Source organism: Podarcis erhardii (genome assembly GCF_964252035.2).
Source record: "Podarcis erhardii genome assembly, chromosome: 13".
NCBI lineage: Eukaryota > Metazoa > Chordata > Lepidosauria > Squamata > Lacertidae > Podarcis > Podarcis erhardii.
In genome coordinates, this window is record NC_138502.1 from 42,910,927 (window position 1) to 42,929,767 (window position 18,841).

Sequence of the window (18,841 nt, forward strand, 5' to 3'; positions counted from 1 at the left end):
TGAAGGGAGGAGGCAACACCACACAGCACAAATGCATCCAGTCAAGCTCTGCCCAGTGCGGAAGGGAAACACAGATTTAAATTTGTGGGCAAAAGTGCACACAAAAAAAGCACACTGAAAAATCAGATCTATGCAACTCACATGCACATTAATGCCCTGGTGCAGGCATAGGCAAACTCGGCCCACCAGATGTTTTGGGACTACAGCTCCCATCATCCCTAGCTAACAGGACCAGTGGTCAGGGATGATGGGAGTTGTAGTCCCAAAACATATGGAGGGCCAGGTTTGCCTATGCCTGCCCTGGTGTGCACACAGCCTTAAGAGTATCAGACATCTTTCTTCCTCATCTACAAAGTTCTCTTGTGCAATAATTTCAACTCGCCACCAGGCAGCACTGCACACACACAGCCAAAAAATTCTTCCATCACAATGTGTAAGTAAAGAAGCAACAGCACACCGCCTCCAATAACAATGCATGAGACTATTTATTCTGGAGTACTTTTTTTGAGAATTGTGCAATCTGACAGAAAATGGAGGTCAGCATGATTTTATTATCTCCCCGACTCTGCCCAGAAGAGAGAGGGGTGCATTTAGAAAGACAGGATTTGAACATGGAATAATACATTTGTGACTTCCAAAACCTTTGTGTACTCTTCCTCCGCCTCCGCCTCCGCCACACATTGCAAAGGGCTGATCCAATGGTCAGGAGGAGGCCAGTGGGATGAGAGATGAGTAAACATACAGCCTCATTTAGAAGCAGTGTTTGCCTGTGCAAGTAAAGAGTGCAAAGTCCATAGTTCTCTGCTGCTTAGCGAGGGAAAATTGTTTTGAACACGACAACATCAAAGGTAAACTTCAGCCTTCCCATAAAGCACACACTTGGCACTTCTTCAGGCCAGAAAACATTTGTAGAAGATCAATCCAATCTGGCCAGTCGGTGTTGGACGCGCACAGCCCAAAGCTATGCAAATTCCAGCGCAAAATCCCAAAGCTCCAGCATGCTTTTCTTGGATTCTATCTTCCACAATCAGATGCATTTCTGCTGGTCCCTCAAGATATATGCTGTTAAACAGCATCACCCAAATCTCTATATCCTGATGAGGCTGCCCCTCGTCTTAGCAGCAGAACTAGCAACACTGAATGAAACACCTTTCCCTTCCTGACCCCACAGTTTACAGGAGGGATGAAAATGTTGCTGCTGCTGCTGCTGCGATTTCATTGCAGAGGGCGGAAGATGTGGCAGACAGTTTCTCCTCCGGGAGTTCACAGCAGCTATGGGGAACAGGAGGAGCCGGACATCCCAGGAAGCATGACATTACCTCTGCAGTCCACATACTGGTAGTTTTCAAAGGCCAACTGCTCCGAATGAGCAAGGTATGAGCAAGTCACAGTACCCCTGGAGAGGGAGAGAAAGACCAGCTCAAAATGTTTGCAAATTGACAGCCGTTATGACTTCCCCAAGTCTAGTTCCCAACCTGACGCAACCCACCACCTCCATCTTTCCAACCACAGCTTAATTCAAGTCTAGAGTTCAGGCCCAGGACTGTACAAGATACAGAAATGATTCCAGCCTTTGCCCTTTGGGCTTATACAGTGGTGCCTCGCAAGACGAAAAGAATCCGTTCCGCGAGTCTCTTCGTCTAGCGGTATTTTCGTCTTGCGAAGCAAGCCCATTGACGGCTTAGCGGATTAGCACTATTAGCGGCTTTTATCGGCTTAGCGGATAAGCAGATAAGCGGCTTAGAAAAAGGGGGGAAGGAAAAAAACCCCGCAGGAACTCGCAATACATTTTCGACTTGCGAAGCAAGCCCATAGGGAAATTCGTTTTGCGAAGCACCTCCAAAACGGAAAACCCTTTCGTCTAGCGGGTTTTCCGTCTTGCGAGGCATTCGTCTTGCGGGGCACCACTGTATTCTACATTAGATAAGCAAGGAAGAGATGGGAGTCGGATGCAAGAGACTGACAATGAGCAGTAAGGGGGAAAGCCAGCCGGCAGGCAACACAAGAGCAAGCAAGGGGGTAGATAGGTTGGTTCTGGGAAGAGGAGAGTCGGGGACGGGGCTGGCCTTCAAGCTCAAGGGGGTCCTCAAACAGTGCTGGATCAACGGGCAGATTAAGTGGGAGGAGCTGCAATTTTTTTTCCACTTTGGGCTGAAAGGCACAGTATAAATACTTTAAAATGAACAAAACGGGGGCCCGATGGCCAAGGGGCTGGAGTGCAGCAAACGGGGTTTGTGTTAGGATAGTTCCATTCCACCTTAAAGGGTCAGGCATGATTGTTGTGTATCACATGCCTGTTTACTTCCAGTTCTGGCTGGGAACTTCCGTTTTGTATATAGCTTTTGTTCCGGCTGTTTTCCTGGACACGGAAGCAAGCAGTCATGTTTTTCCTTTGTTCTGATCTACGTTGAATAAAGCTATAAATATGCTCTCCTGTCTGCATCTTTCGTTGTGGAGACTCTGCTGAAAGGGTGTGAACGGGTCTTGGAATGTCTGTGAGGCTCGTGTCGTTAATTGACTGATGCTATTCCACGGGAGACTGGTGATCGTCCGGAGACGACTGGGGGCCTGCCTGATGCCTCCGTCTCCCTGGCAGTATCCCAACAACAGGTTATGGGCCCAGATTCACAGAGAGTAAGACTGTTGAAGACTGCGAGAGGTATGTGGAAAAGCGAGGCTGTGGAACGCCCTCCCATCAGATGTCAAAGCGATAAATAACTACCTGACATTCAGAAGACATCTTAAGGCAGCCCTGTTCAGGGAAGTTTTTAATCTGTGATATTTTAGTGTATTTTTGGTTTCTATGGAAGCCGCCCAGAGTGGCTGGGGAAACCCAGCCAGATGGGCGGGGTACAAATAATAAATTATTATTATTATTATTATTATTATTATTATTATTATTATTATTATGGTGGGATTGAAAAGAGGGGGAGAAGAATGAATCAGGGTGCCAAGGAGGAGAATGTTAAAAGACTGAAAGCTGGTAGAGCCAGTGCAAGGACTTCTGGGGAAGGGTGACATGATCTTGGGACCGAGAGGGAGAAAGTGGAGCTTAAAAGATGTAATGAATTGACTGGTGGCGGGAAGAAAATGCCCAGCCAGGTGAAGGGGACTGTCATGGGGAAATCTATGCTACTGGCCGGAGGAAAGCACGGAGGCTGGAGCAGGGAGCAGGGCGGGAGAGGGAGAGCAGAAACTCGTCAGATTACTGTCAAGGAAATGACGCTTACTGTATGTGCAGGAGAACATTGTGAACTTTTATTTTGGACCACGTGCAAATGTTGCTGAAAGAGAAGGGAAGATAATTAGTTTCCGGCTGCTTATGCCAACGCTTTGCATGCAGAACTTAATGGGGATGGGTTTTTCTGTCTCTTGTCACAAACAGGCCCATATCCTGCATGCTGAATTTCACAGGTCCAGTCCTCAGCAAACAGGTGGTTGGAAAGAAATACTGACACCCCAAAGCTAAATCCACGTGGTATTGATTGGAAATGTGGCAAGAACAACGCAGGAGGCAGCAGTTAAACGTTGCTGGTCTCTGCAGACGCTGTGACTCTCCAGTGGTTAGACTTCATCCCTGGAGGCACACTCCATTGTGTCTTGAGACGGGCAGATGCCAACCAACAGTCCTCAGCATCCCCAGTTTAAAAATATATTAGGAAGTAGGAGCTGCTGCCAGTCAGGGCTGGACTGGATGTATTCGCTATAAAGGTAACACAAGTGTGATTGAAGTTCCCAGAGTCCCTCGCAATGGTCTGTCTCCAGGTTGACACTAAAAGTCAGTCCCTCGATTACTGCATAAAACTACAACTCAAGTTCTGAAGCTGGGATATTTCTATAATTGAGAAGCACACTCAGCAACACAGACAAGCGATAGATGCATAGTTCTTTGCCGTTCTAATTTTCTGCCTTAGCTCCCCCCTCTCCCATATGCACTACACAGTTAAAGCAGTGATTCAACAATCAATTCCTCTCTCCAAGGAGCTCTGGGTCTGTGAGGGGAACTGGGGGTCTCCTCGCAACTCTCAGCAGCACCCTTAACAAACTACAGTTCCCAGGATTCTCTGGGAGAAGCCGTGACTCTTTGAAATAGTATGATATGGCTTTAAATGCATAATGCAGGCGGGATCTTAAGTGTGTCCTTTGTAGCTTCTCTAACAACTATCCTAGCTCTCTTATTATAGATAGAGATATACCGTATTTTTCGCTCTATAGGACGCACTTTTTCCCCTCCAAAAATGAAGGGGAAATGTGTGTGCGCCCTATGGAGCGAATGCAGGCTCCTTGGCTTCAGCAAAAGCAACGCGAAGCCTCCAAAGCGCAGAGGGAGCGCTCCCTCCACGCTCTGGAGGCTACAATGTTGCTTTCGCTGAAGCCTGGAGAGCGAGAGGGGTCAGTGAATTTTTTTTCTCTTGTTCTCCTCCTCTAAAACAAGGTGCGTCCTATGGTCGGGTGCATCCTATAGAGCCAAAAATATGGTAGATATAGATATAGATACCTAAGCATCTACTTAGTGCCTCTTCCTTCACTGTAACCCACTAAACAGATACTAAGCCATCTGTCTGGATCTTGGGCATTACTGACAGGCTTCAACTGGCTTAATTTGAAAGTCCATTTTAGCTGTGCTGCATTACTGTAATGGGGACACTATGCATTATATAACTCAACAACAAAAAAATTGAAACATTTGTTTAAGAAATTGTAAGTTATTCACACTTAAAAAGCAGTCAATTTGTTCAATGATTTTTTTTAACAAAGGGATCTCCTTTAGGTCTGAAACATATAAATTTGCCAGCCACAATTGGTTAAAGTCATTATAAAAAAATTTCCATCAATTGACAGCATAACTTGAATTGAGATTCCCCCCCCCCAAAAGTGCAGGGATAGATTTCACAGACATACTTACTAAGTGTTATTATCCATGATTTTGCTCGAGACGCTGTAATGCATCTACAAATAAATAAGAAAGAGCGAATTAATTTGGGCTGCTTGTCTACTGCTTCACAGTTACACACACTTTAGCACGGTCCTCACCTGAGCCCCATGTAAAGGTCTGATGTCCAGCTGTGTCGTCACAGTGTTTTTCCCAATCACCAGTGCCTTGTGCAAGACTTCGAGAGCAAGCTGAGACACATGCACAGTGTAAAAGTTGTTGTTTGTCACATTCAGCATATTCTAGAGAGAGGAGGACAGGTAGGCAGTATGAGTTATGTGGGATGAGTTGACATCATGGTACATGTGTGTCCATCTGTTCCGCGACTGGATATTTATCCCATAATTAGCACCCTGCTGCTGTTGCTGCTGCCCTATCCAAATATATGATGCCATAGGAAAAGCCGAATGCCCAGTCTGTACATTAGATAAACACACAGGGGCAGAGAAGGAGAATTGAGGCCTGGAGCAAAGGGACGTCTGGATGAAATATGACTAAGGAATGGAGGAGGGCTTTCACAATGGATCCAGAAAGTATTTTGGACACATTGAAAAGGAAGATGCTAAAGATCAGGTGACCCATCTGATATGGTCTCACCTGTTCCGTGAGACCAGGGGTCAGCAAACTTTTTCAGCATGGGGCTGGTCCACTGTTCCTCAGACCTTGTGGGGGTGGTGGACTATATTTGGGGGGAGAATAAACAAATTCCTATACCCCACAAATAACCCAGAGATGCATTTTAAAGAAAAGGACACATTCTACTCATGTAAAAACATGCTGATTTCCGGATCATCCACAGGCTGAATTTGGAAGGCGATTGGGCCGGATCCGGCCCCCGGGCCTTAGTTTGCCTACCCATGCATGAGACCAACATGAACCAGCTCTGCGCAGTACAAAGCTCTGTACAGAACATGGAACTGGCCTTGATATTTGGACTAGGTTAAGCCCAGTAGAAGATTCCTGTTAGGTACTACTTGAGACCCTATCCCCGATCCTAAGGAATGACTGGCAGGAGGGAGAGTCAATGAAAAGACTAGATCAGAAACAGTTTCAGGTGTAATAAACTTCACTCTTTTTGTATAAACCAATCTGGTGCCCTCTGGGTCTCTTGTACTCATCCAGCACAGATTGATACAAGAAAAAATGGAAATGCGTTTGCCCATAGGATGTTGCTTGCTGCTGCCCACGTCTGTATGGTGTGCCATGTGCGTTTGAGTGTCATGTGCTGAGTACAGTATAAGAACTAGACCATGGGTAGGCAAACTAAAGCCCAGGGGCCGGATCCGGCCCAATCGCCTTCTAAATCTGGCCCACGGACGGTCCGGGAATCGGCATGTTTTGTGGGGCATAGGAATTTGTTCGTTTTTCTTCTTCAAAATATAGTCCAGCCGCCCCCCCCCAAGGTCTGAGGGACAGTGGACCGGCCCCCTGCTGAAAAAGTTTGCTGACCCCTGGACTAGACAAAAAGGCGGTTTTAATTTTTCCTAATCTCATTTACAACAGGCTCCTTTAGTCACCTGCTTCTTTGTTCCATAGATAAAGCCTTAAATTAAGGGCAAAGTTGAGTCCCACAACCTGCTTTGAACGTCACTTCTCTGCCTTGGAACATGTGCGGTGATAAAGGATGCCTCTTTTCATAGGCATAATGGATTTTTCCTCTGCAGTTACAACCAAGCTGTTGAGATCCGTGATCAAGAAGCCCCTCTAACTCAAGAAGATGCATCTTCCAGGCAGCTCTGAGCCCAGTAATTGTATTAACAACAGCAACAACAACCCCATAACAACCCACGCATTACATTAATCACAATCTCAATTTAAGAAGAAAATAGAGAGATTTTGTGACATCAGTGCAATCCAACCCCCAGGGACTCACAGTCATATTAAGGGTGATGCTGTAAGTGGAATTGTCAAAGGATATAGATGAGAAATTCAGTCCGGCAGGGACCACCGCAATGGAGCGTGGAAACAGAAAATACATCATGAGGCCTGTCATCAGCAGGCAGATGGCCACTGTGAGACATACGTACAGCTTCCTGAAAAAACAGGAGAAAGGCAGATTAGCAGTAGCTGAACCGCCACAAAAGAATCAGATTGCTGGCAGCAAAGTTAGGAAAGAGACGGCGGGAAGAAGGGCAGGGAGCACCATCAACAAAGACACAGTGAACTTACGTTCGCCTGGGCTTGAGACGCTGGTCTCCATATGGAATGAGGGCCACCAGCTGCTGTTCCTGCTCTGGAATGGGAGTGAAGGAGGAAGGGAGAGAGAGAGAGAATAAGCAAAGGTCTGGAAAACACCACTCAATGCAGGGGAGCACAAATCTGGTCTCCAATGAAGAGAACCGTACAGTGGTGCCTCGCAAGACGAAATTAATCCGTTCTGCGAGTCTCTTCGTCTAGCGGTTTTTTCGTCTTGCGAAGCAAGCCCATTGATGGCTTAGCGGATTAGCGCTATTAGCGGCTTTTAGCAGCTTAGCGGATAAGCAGATAAGCGGCTTAGAAAAGGGGGGGGGAGGAAAAAACCCCCGCAGGAACTCGCAAGACATTTTCGTCTTGCGAAGCAAGCCCATAGGAAATTCGTTTTGCGAAGCACCTCCAAAACGGAAAACTCTTTCGTCTAGCGAGTTTTCCGTCTTGTGAGGCATTCCGTCTTGCGGGGCACCACTGTATGTCTGGATCAGCTAGTTGTACAGGGTGGTGCCTTCAAGAGCTGCTTGTTGGCTTCTGGGAAAGATCTGGCCGGTCAGTCTCGGAAACAGGATCCAGCGGGGCTCTTCTTACATTAGCTTTGGAAGAACCTGGGCAACACAAGGTCTGGAGCTGAAACTTACCCCGGGGGATCCTCCCGGTGCCCTGGCACGTCGGGCAGGTGACGGAGCCACGGCTGGCAGCGCCAACACAAGGAGCGCAGGACGCCTCTGCAGCATTGCCTCCGTTGATTGTACCATAGTAGGGTGCTTCATCCTCATCACCTGAACTTTTCTCCCGTAGCGAGTCGCGCTCTCCTTTTTCTTCTTCGGCCTCTTCCTTGCCGCAGAGTTTCCTCAGCCACGAGAGGACTCTGTCCATTGTTCAGGGATGCTGTCTGACAAAGAGACTTTAATAAATGAAGATCTGGGGGTCTTGTGCAGGGGTCAGCAAACTTTTTCAGCAGGCGGCCAGTCCACTGTCCCTCAGACCTTGTGGGGGCTGGACTATATTTTTTTTTTGGGGGGGGGGGAATGAACAAATTCCTATGCCCCACAAATAACCCAGAGATGCATTTTAAATAAAAGGACACATTCTACTCATGTAAAAACACGCTGATTCCTGGACTGTCCGTGGGCCAGATTTAGAAGGTGATTGAGCCGGGACTTCCGGGTTGGCGCCATTGCCGAATGGCGGACTCCCTCCGAGCTCCGGAGGGAGCCTGCTCGGCAGGGGCTGGGTCCTACCGCGCCGGCGACGCGGGGACCCTTAAAAACCATGGGTGCTGAAACCCATGGACATGGTGACTCGGCTGGCACCTTTTGAGCCCCCCCGAACCGCGAAGGAGCCTTTTTAAAGGCTGCGGAACGGGTGACAGGGGGGGTGGTGCTTTGAGTCCTCCGCTTCCCCTGCCGAGCGAAGCCGCATGCCATTCGACGGAGAGCGCTGACTTCTTCTATTGGAAATTTGGACTTAAAAGCATAACCCGTGAGTAATCGGAACTTGGATTAAAAAAGGCGAGAAATTTTTAAAGAATTCGGAACGAGCGGGGGAGGCGTAAAAAGGAAGTCAGCCCCCCCGCCCCTGTTGTAGAGCAGCTAAAGTAAAGGACTTAACATCTAAGATTGAGCGCAACCCTATTTTGATAAAGTTATGAAATTTCGCGATGGAAAATTATAAGATTGAGCTGGAGGAGAAAAGTGGAATTTAATCAAAAAGCAAACCCCCCCCCCCCGGAACCTGGGAGCGCTTTAGTTAGAGCGGCGGGAGAAGACAAGGAGAGGTTTTGACAGCTGTCAAAGAGCTGTCAAAGCAGAAGAACAAAAATGAGAACTTTGTTACGAGGACTTTGCCGGTTATATTTGTTACAAATTGGATACAAAATGTTTAAAACAAGGAATATTAAGTTACTTTGACTGGTGGACGTGATCTGGAAGGGAACTGAGTTATTACAATCCACCTAGAGGAGCCGAGGGATATTACAAGTTGTTGGCATCGAATTTGACTGAACTTTTTATCTCCTGGGAAACTGCAGAAATGGAACACTATTTTGGCTACAGAGGTTTTCACACTAAAGTAGACAATAGACTTATCTATTGAAGAATGGAAGGGACTTGGCATCATGTTTCGTTCCTGAATAACAGAGCCTCTGCAGTGAAACTTAGAAGCTTTTGGAATTAGAACATTTGTGCAGGAAAACAGGAAAAGAAAGAGGAGAGAGATTAACAAGAACAACAAGAATAATAAGAATTGGACAAAGTTGGAAGTGGGAACATTTGGGACATCCAGATTTGAAAGGTTTAAGAAATAAAATTGGAGTTTTTACTCCCAAGTATATAAAAATCTGGATGGAAAAAATGGGCCTTTTTGAGATAGACTCCTTCCAAGATTGGACATTTAAAATTAAAGAAGACTGGTAAAGGACTATGGTTTAAATAAATGTGGGAGTTCCAGGAAGACATCAGATGTTGATTAATATGGGGAACGCAACCAGGAAAAGGGGGAGGGAAATTTGGAATCCAAAGGGTGTAAAATCATATTTTATTTTATTATATTTTAATCTATTATGTATATTAAAGGGGGGAACGCGTGGAAGGGAATAGGTTGATCTTAGGAGATGGGAAAATATTTTTAAATTGGGTTAATGATAATAAGGTTAAAATTTGGGATAATAAATTGCTGAATTTATTTGTAAGAATTGGAATATAAGAGGGGGAGGGGAGGGGAAGTCCTGGAAAGATGTTACGGAAAATAAGATCTTAAATTTGGATGTTTTGTTTTTTTTATATTGTTATAATTGGAAACTTTTAATAAATATTATTAAAAAAAAAAAAAAAGAAGGTGATTGGGCCGGATCCGGCCCCCGGGTCTTAGTTTGCCTACCCATGGTCTTGTGGGTCCCCAAAGGCAGTACTTGATTTCTTAAATGAGCCTAAGGATCAAGAACATGTGGAAGGCATACACAAATTACATTCCCCAGCAATACCTTTCCCTCTTTATGACTACTACTACTAATTTTATTATTTATGCCCCACCCACTCTGGGCAGCTTTCAACACATAATAAAATGTCAAATGTTAAAACTTCCCGATAGAAGGTTGCCTTCAGATGTCTTCTAAAAGTTGTATAGTTATTTATCTCCTTGACATCTGCTGGGAGGGCGTTTCAAAGGGAGGACGGCACTGCCGGAAAGGCCCTCTGCCTGGTTCCCTGTAGCTTCACTTCCTCTCAGGGAGAGAACTTCCAGAAGGCCCTACTCCTGGAATGGTTTACCTCAGGGATGGGGAACCTGTGCTCCTTCAGGTGTTGTTGGACTCCCAACTCCCACCAGTTCCAGCTAGCTTAGTCAGGGGTCAGGGATGATGAGAGCTGTGGTCTAGCCATGTCTAAAGGGCCACACATTCCCCATCACTGATATACATTCAAACATGTTTGGCTCTTTTGGTTACCATATTTGAACTGCTGCTGTTGTTAATATTTATTTATTTATTTATTTGATTTATAGACCAAAGATCCCAGGGAGGTGTGGCTGAGGCAACCCGGGACTCAGCTAAATTGGTAAAGAAAAAGTGTTTTGCATGTGTTGTATATGCGATATAACACTGTGACACCAGATGGCGGTGTAGAGTCCCATTTCCCCCCCTACCCGATTTCCCTGTATGAGTTTACAACGTGTTTAACTGAATCACCTCTTAGACATGTCTAGATCCAGCCTCAGTCAGATGGGTGGGTATAAATAATAAAAGTATTATTATTATTACAACCTTAAGAACGTGATTCACGCAGCATAACAATCAAAACATAATACACATAATGATAATAAAATAACCACAACAACAGCCCCCCCTGCCCCTATTTAGTAGATTATTTAATGGCCAAAGGCTTGGGTAAAGAGGAATATATTAACAGTTGCATTTTCCCTCTGTGCCATTTTAGGAGGGTGAAAATTGCAATTTTTTTTTTCAGTGAGGGGGTCTTAAACATAAGTTTTTGGGAGTGAGGCACTTGAACCTGCTATTATTTTTGTGAATGGACAACAGTTAAATTTGCAAGTCTACATTTGATGAAGAAGCACATAAAGTTCTTTGGGAAAACCAAATAATTATAATTTCACCTTCTGAAAATGTCAGGTTATGCTAAATAACAACAACAACAACAACAACAACAACAACAACAATATATAACTGGAAGTACTTGGCAATCATTTTAACAATTTTCTATGCAATTTCGCACACATTTCACTCACCAAGCAAAACTGAATTATATTAATTTAACCAAAATACACCTTGAATTCCCATGTCATGTTACAACTTTTGAGCACCCCTCATTTTTGGAATTTGAAAAATTCAACATGCCCTACTCTGTCATATTCAAACTCATCTCCTTCTGCCATTCAAACTTGTCTCCTCCTTATCTCCCATTTCCTTCAGACTTGTAAGTTCAAAAGCAATGCTTCAGAGAACTGAAAGCAGTTTGAAACCAGAGCCGTAGTTAGGTGATCTTGCGCCCCTGAAAGAACCGTCCAGATTGCGCCCCCTAGACACAGACAAATGAGCTCTTATTTCTGCCTCTCCTCCAACCCTCCATCCATTAAATTCAGCCTCTATTTAGTGCAAGAGGCAATATTATAGTTCATGTTCCAGTGATGGAGAAACACTTAAGGAGGGTGAGAAGCAGGGCCAATAGGGGGTGTGGCCTGGGGAGAATCTCAAGGGCCAGAGAGGAAGTCTTAGAGGGCCACATTTGGCCAATGGGCCTGAGGCTCCCCACCCCTAGGGCATAGACTCATGCCACATTTGCCTCTAGTTAGATACAGCATCACAGAATTGCAGAGTTGGAAGGGACATCCAACGGTCACTAGTCCAAACCCCTGCAATGCAGGAATCTTTTGCCCAACGTGGAGCGTTCCTGTTCAGGGTGCTAGCCAGCCAGCCAGCCAGGTAGCCAACCCTTCCTTCAGGAAACCATAAACTGTAAGAAGTTCAAGCAGGGCTTCCACAATCTTCTGTTTTTCTTCTTCAGCTGACATTTAACGTTTCGTTGCGACTGAGTATGCTCAGTCTTCATGTTAGGCTTTTTAAAAACTTTTTTTTTTTTGGTAGTTCTGCAAACACAGAGGTTCCCCCTAAAGCATGCTAATTCATCCCTCTTGTTTCTCAATTTCTGTCAGTGCTTGCCACCTGAGTTTGCAGAGAGGCACTTATTATTTATTGTTATTGTTATTTATAAAATTTGTATACCACCCTTCATCCATAGATCTCAGAGCATAAAAAACACAAGGTTAAAAAACAACATATGTAATAAAAGCACTAACAAAACAAGCCAATAACCAATAGTTGTTTTCAGCAGCAAATTCTGGAGATATGGCTTAAAAACAGCTGGCTTCATGGGCATAGCCAGGAATTTTAAGGGCGCGGGACAGGACTATGTTGGGGGGCAGAACTGATGTGATTGATATTTGTATTGTTTTACTTGATAAGGAGGGGCAGCTGTCCCCTCCCTGCTGCCCCATTGGCTAAACCCATGGCTGGTTTCTTTCAGCAACTGTGTGAAGGGATAATCAACCTAACTTATTGGAAGGAGCTTGAGGCGGGCAAAGTTCTTACCTGGGAGATGGGGAGCCAGAAGCAAGGAAAAATCACTCCCAGAAGTCCCTACTTAGGACAAGTATCAGAGGTAAATACTAGCAGACTCCCAGAACAGGCCCCAACCAGTGTCAGATGTTTAACATTTCCTCTAAGGAAGTCCTTTCAATGCCACGAATCATATCTAGGGGAGGCAAAGTAGGAATGATTGGGGGAGGAGGAGAAAAGAAAATTGGGTTGCACGGGGAGAGAAAGGGGAGATACAAATTTGAGAAATCATTTATCACCAGGTTTCAAACACTGCTGTTGAATTCCCACCTACCCTCAGAAGAGGAATCGTGGTACCAAATAGTATGGGAAACAGCCCTACTAGAAAAATTAATCAATAAACTGAAACTTCTGACATGGGGACAAATAGAAGAAGACACCTTCACCCCGGTATGGCTCCCCTTTATCACATACACAGCCCAACAAGACAAGGACAAAAATTCAAAATTTCAAAAGACAAGGACAAAAACTCAAATTTACCAACAAAATAAACATATATTCTACTGATTCAAATATTTTACAAACATTCCCAATCATGGAGGCTACTAGATACACAGTGTTGGAAACTACAAAGTGTTGACTTTTGACTTAGTGAACTATAACTTTTGACCTTAACATTAATTAGCAGTGTTTATCTTTCATAGCTGTTACAACTTCAGATATTAAACTGTTAATCTGATTTTGACCTGGGCTGATTGAAGCATTTGCTTTGAATCAGGTTCAGTGATAACAAGGCTTAGACAAGATAGAGTTCTGCTCCATAACCTAGCCGACCTGTGGTTTCCTCAGCCTTCTATAAAGAACGAAAAGGAAAAACTGCAGACTCAATATGAGCCACAGCTCACAAAACGTCACAGTTCAGAAAAGTATCTCTCAACCTATGCAAAGCTTTCCCCCAGTTCCAAACTTGTGCCTATCTATTCTATTTTAAAAGTGTGGATTCTCAATACCTCTGCCTAGCTGAGAGCAGGGTTTAGTACTGCATATCTGGGATTAGAAAAGGAGCAATTCTAGATAAACACACACTTTTTATAAACTGACTACAGGAGAGATTCAGCTCTTTTAAAAGGGGTAGGCTTCATTCACACACAAAGGAGACTTATCCCCTTCTTTGTGTTTTAATGGGCTGAGCTGTTTCTTCTATTCAAAACTCAAGATCACCTAGAAAGGTAACCCAGAAATACAGGTTGCACATACCTCACAGGATGAGCACTGAAAGCAGCATTGAAGGCTTGGGAGTAGTGCTGCCAACTCTTCAGTCAACCTCTGTCACTGTGCCTTTAACAAACAGATTAACGAAACATTAGCAGGTGGCAACACTTCATCCTCAAATTGAGAAGAGTTTTAACTACTGATTTCACTACAATTTAGATTAGCTGCTGTAAATAAAGCCCAGGAACATCCCAGGCTGATGAATTGGCAACCCTACTTGGGAAGATATATACCAGGCATGTCCAACAGGTTGATCGCGGGACCCATAATAGGAGGTGTGGCCCGTTGACGTTTATTTCCTCCCCAGCAAGGAGGCCAAAGAGATGGGCTCATTTTTCTACTGGCTGCTGTAGCACTGTGTGCTATTGTCAGCGGTGGACAACTCTGGTCAACCCTCCCCCCCAAAAATGCCAAAGGGTAGATCACTGCCTTTTCTATATACTGGGAGTAGATGGCGGGGAGCTAAACGTGGACAGAAAAGCAAAGAGTGACCAAGTCTGAAGCTTGTTTGGAAAGATTAAGGAGTTTTGACTGGCAAAAGTAGCTTTAGATGGGGCCGAGATTACCTTCCTGCCTGTAGTAGTATAAAACCATAGAAATGTACAGTGGTACCTCAGGTTAAGAACTTAATTCGTTCCGGAGGTCCGTTCTTAACCTGAAACTGTTCTTAACCTGAGATACCACTTTAGCTAATGGGGCCTCCTGCCGCCGCCGCACCACAGGAGCACGATTTCTGTTCTCATCCTGAAGCAAAGTTCTTAACCCGAGGTACTATTTTTGGGTTAGCAGAGTCTGTAACCTGAAGCATCTGTAACCCGAAGTACCACTGTAGTTGGAAGGGACTCCAACCCCCTGTAATGCAGGAATCTCAACTGGCTGAAGCCCCACTCAGGAGACCAACACCCAAATAAAGAAGGCTGGCTTACTACATTTTGAAGTATTGCACAGTACCCTGTAAAAGAGAAGGCCTAGGGCTCCATAACACCGATGATGATGATGATGATGATAATAATAATAATAAATCCAACCCATTTGACTGAGTTGCCCCAGCCACTCTGTGGGTCTTCCAACAATGAGGGAACCGCCAGAAGGCCCTCAGAGCTGGACCTCAGTGTCTGGGCTGAACGATGGGGGTGGAGACACTCCTTCGGGTATATTGGGCCGCGGTCGTTTAGGACTTCAAAGGTCAGTACCAACACTTTGAATTGTGCTCGGAAACGTAAAAAGGTAAAGGTAAAGGACCCCTGACAGTTAAGTCCAGTTGCTGACAACTCTGGGGTTGCGGCGCTCATCTCGCTTTACAGGCTGAGGGTAGCCGGTGTTTGTCCGCATACAGTTTTTCTGGGTCATGTGGCCAGCATGACTAAGCCGCTTCTGGCGCAACCAGAGCAGCAAACGGAAACACCGTTTACCTTCCTGCCGGAGCGGTACCTATTAATCTACTTGCACTTTTGGCGTGCTTTCGAACTGCTAGGTTGGCTGGAGCTGGGACTGAGCAGCGAGAGCTTACCCCTCGCGGGGATTTGAACCGCCGACCTTCTGACTGGCAAGCCTGAGAGGCTCAGTGGTTTTTTAGACCACAGCGCCACTCTTGTCCCTCTCGGAAACATCTTTCAAGACTGGTGTTATGTGGTCTTGGTGGCTGCTCCTAGTTACCAGTCTAGCTGCCGCATTCTGCATTACTTGTAGTTTCTGGGTCACCTTCAAAGCTAGCCTTGCAGTAGTCCATGAGGGAGATAACCAGAGCATGCACCTCTCTGGCGAGACAGTGCGCGGGCAGGTAGGGTCCCAGCCTACGTACCAGATGAAGCTGGTTGACAGCTGCCCTGGACATAGAATTGACCTGCGCCTCCATGGACAGCTTTGAGCACAAAATGACTCCCAGGCTCATAGCTGTCAACCTTTCCTTTTTTTGCGGGAAATTCCCTTATTCCAGCACCGTTTCCCGCTGCTATCCTGGATTGTTAGATGTCCTGTAGACTGTCCCTGGGACAGGTGAGGCTGCTGATCCCTTATTTTCGAGGCTGCTGATCCCTTATTTTCAAATCTGAAAGTTGACAGATATGCCCAGGCTGCGCACCTGGTCCTTCTGGGGCACAGTTGCCCCATTCATGACCAGGTAGTCCCCCAAGCCCAGAAACAATCCTTCTGTCTTGTCAGGATTCAACCTCAATCTGTGACCCGCCATCCATCCTCCAACCGCATCCAGACAAGCACCTTCCCTGCTCCACTCCCTGCTTGGTTTCCCATTTGGCTCAACCAGGCCATCTTGTTGCCAGTTCAGAACTTTGCAAAATGGCCCTTGTTCCTCTTCCTCGCAAAATGCCACCTTAGGGGCCAAGGAAGGGCGAGCCCGACCTGCGCTTCCCCGGCGAGCCAAGACTGTGCTGCAGGGAAGGGGGCTCTTGGGTGCCTGTTTGGGGAGGGATCGGGATCCTTTCCCCAGACCCGCCAGGCAGGCGCTTTCAAGGGTTGAAATTTGACGCTCCGGTTGCTGAGGCGCGGAGAAAGAGGAAATGGCAGGGCAGTCGCAGCAAAGAAGAAGAGGAGAAAGTGGCAGCAGCAGCAGGGGAAGGGGGCGAGGGGCGAGGGGCGAGGGGCCGGGGGTCGCACGCGGCCCCTCAGAGGAGACCCAAGGGGGACACCTGCTCACCGCGCCCCGCCTGCAGCGTCCGGCCGACTCCGGAACGAAACGAAAGCGAAAAGCGGCGGCGCCTCGCCCTCCTCCGGCCACCGAGCGGCTCCACCCCCGGCGGGCATTTCCCGCCCGAGAAGGGGGCGATGGCGGCGGTCCGCTCTCGGCTTTCCCCCCCCCCCACCTCAGCGACTGATTTTAGCCGGTGCTTAATTTCAAATAGATTGGGACGGGGGGGTGGGGGGCCGAGCTCGGACCCGGCCCGAAGCCGCGCGCCCCGAAAAAAAAAGCATGGCTAGTCCGGCCGTCTTGAAGCGCCACGCCGCTGGCATTTACTCGCGAGTAAGCGTGGGGAGTGGGGCTCTCGGCGCCCTTTACTCGGAAGTAAAGCCTCCCGCAAAAGGCGTCATAGCGTTATATTCTCTCCCGGTCCATCAATGGCGACGGCCGCAGCTTCGTGGGTGAACCGCCCCACGGCTTCGAATAAGTCGGGGTTCGAAGATGCGTGTTGTTGCCCTTTCCCACGTCATGGTTGGTCAGCATCTGCTAGCGGCCCTAGGCTGCGTGAAGGTTGGCGCGTTTCGAAAATGCCTATACTCGGTTTTTAAACCGTCTTTTGCATTTGAGGTTCGCTTCTCAACTTGTAACTGAGGTAATGGCCTGAAGTGTTCCAGGTTTAGTTTTTCACTCGCTCCCCCCCCCCCCCACTTTGCTACTATTTATTTTTGCGCTCAATTCAGGACATAAAACCCCTTTCCTCGCTCCATTTATGCTCCTTCCAAAGTCCTCTTTTTCACCTGGTGGGCAGCCATGACAACTGGGCAAAGCCGTCCTTCCAGTTGCTCTCACTGCTCTGAGAGGAAATTGAGCAATCCAGACTTTTCCATGGAATTTCCTCATTATGTCTGCGCCTCCTCAGCCACAAACCAAGATCCCCATTGTTCTCCCTATGGTGAAAAAAGCACAACCTGTTTCCCATGACCATGCCACTGAAGCACAGTTTTACAATATCTAGATTTAAGGCGATGAAACACCAGTAGCCCAACTTTCCACCAAAGATCCCTTCCGCCAACAGAACATAGTGAAATTGGTCATCGACTTATTGAGAAATCCTACTTTGTCGAATTGGGGTTACGCCCAGGACAGTGTGCCAAGGACGGTAGCTCTATTTGTGTTTATTATTATTATTATTATTCTGTGCATGCCTTGCAAAAAGATATATATATATAGAAATGCAATCAAGGAGTACAAAAATTGGAAAGGTTTGCCAAGGAGGACATGGTTTCCTTCACCACATCCATAACATTCATGCGGTACTTTTACTTTTTCATACCATAAATAAGTGTGCCAACCAAAAATATTATCATGACCTAAGTCTAGAATATATGAATTCTCCAATATCATCCATTCTTTCAAACAACAAAGACAAGATGCTTCGTAATATAATCTCATATCTGGCAGGGAGAAACCTCTCTCTTTTGCATCTCTCAATGTTTTATATTTTATTCTTGGTTTTTCCCCCATGCCAAATATATTTAGAAATACCTTTTTGCCATGTATTGAAACACCTTGCCAATCACCGCAATTGTTTGAAAGAAAAATAACATTCTAAATAATACATTTATTTTTATGGTCGACAGACTCGATACTGCCTAATAGTGAAAGATTCATTCTGTTTCAAATAACTTTCCAGCTTTTTAAATACTTATACAGATTTATATTATTTGCTGTTACCCATACGCCTAAATACTTAGCCTTCCTTTCAATCTTTAATCCAGACGCACCTGGATTTATTTTTACTCTCGTCATTCATATTCTTAACCAAGAGTTTGGTTTTATCTTTATCAATCTTAAGACCTGTTATCTCACCAAAATTTTTTATCCCTTGTAATACTTTCGTGATTGACTCTATTGGTTCTTCTTCTGATATCACCACATCATCTGCAAATGCTTTTAATTTATATTGTCTCTGTCCCACTCATCTACCTTTAAAATCTTGATTACATCTTGTTCTTTGTGCCAATACTTCTAAAACCACTGTAAACAATATTCATTTAGACACAAGCTAGGTGGGAGAAATTGCAGGGCATGCTATGGCAGAGAAGTCCCCAAACCTGTCCGCTCCTGATCTTGGGAAGCAAATTCATCTCACCAGACACGAATGCTTATGAGAATTGCTTGTTCTGACAATTGCCCAAGTCCAGGCTATTGAGGGCTTTCAAAGGTCAAAACAGCACCCAATTAT

At 45.8% G+C, this 18,841-nt stretch overlaps 1 protein-coding gene across 5 annotated transcripts; it reads right to left on the reverse strand.

Annotated features, from left to right (window-relative positions):
• Nucleotides 1–466: 466 nt before the first annotated feature.
• On the reverse strand, nt 467–17,744 carry TMEM106A (transmembrane protein 106A). 5 transcript variants are annotated; one of them, XM_081838224.1, is made up of 10 exons: nt 17,394–17,744; nt 13,947–14,027; nt 12,723–12,885; nt 7,762–8,015; nt 7,103–7,166; nt 6,807–6,966; nt 5,035–5,175; nt 4,907–4,950; nt 3,231–3,284; nt 467–1,396 (listed from the first exon to the last, which is right to left on the reverse strand). In XM_081838224.1, exons 4-10 carry the CDS (start codon nt 7,997–7,999, stop codon nt 1,273–1,275), a joined length of 825 nt encoding a protein of 274 aa, XP_081694350.1. In that variant the 5' UTR covers nt 8,000–8,015; nt 12,723–12,885; nt 13,947–14,027; nt 17,394–17,744; the 3' UTR covers nt 467–1,272. The 5 variants fall into 5 exon arrangements, with proteins under 5 accessions (XP_081694350.1, XP_081694348.1, XP_081694351.1 ...); XM_081838222.1 differs by having other exon boundaries at nt 17,359–17,744; XM_081838225.1 differs by lacking the exon at nt 17,394–17,744 and adding an exon at nt 16,607–16,625.
• Between the last annotated feature and the right edge of the window lie 1,097 nt (nt 17,745–18,841).

Excerpts from the sequence above, each read along its gene's own strand:
- TMEM106A (XM_081838224.1), bottom strand. The coding sequence starts at position 7,999 with ATGGACAGAGTCCTCTCGTGGCTGAGGAAACTCTGCGGCAAGGAAGAG. Across the intron at positions 7,167-7,761 it reads CACCGGGAGGATCCCCCGGG|AGCAGGAACAGCAGCTGGTG; the intron begins GTAAGTTTCAGC and ends CTCCCATTCCAG. Across the intron at positions 6,967-7,102 it reads CGTCTCAAGCCCAGGCGAAC|GAAGCTGTACGTATGTCTCA; the intron begins GTAAGTTCACTG and ends CTGTTTTTTCAG.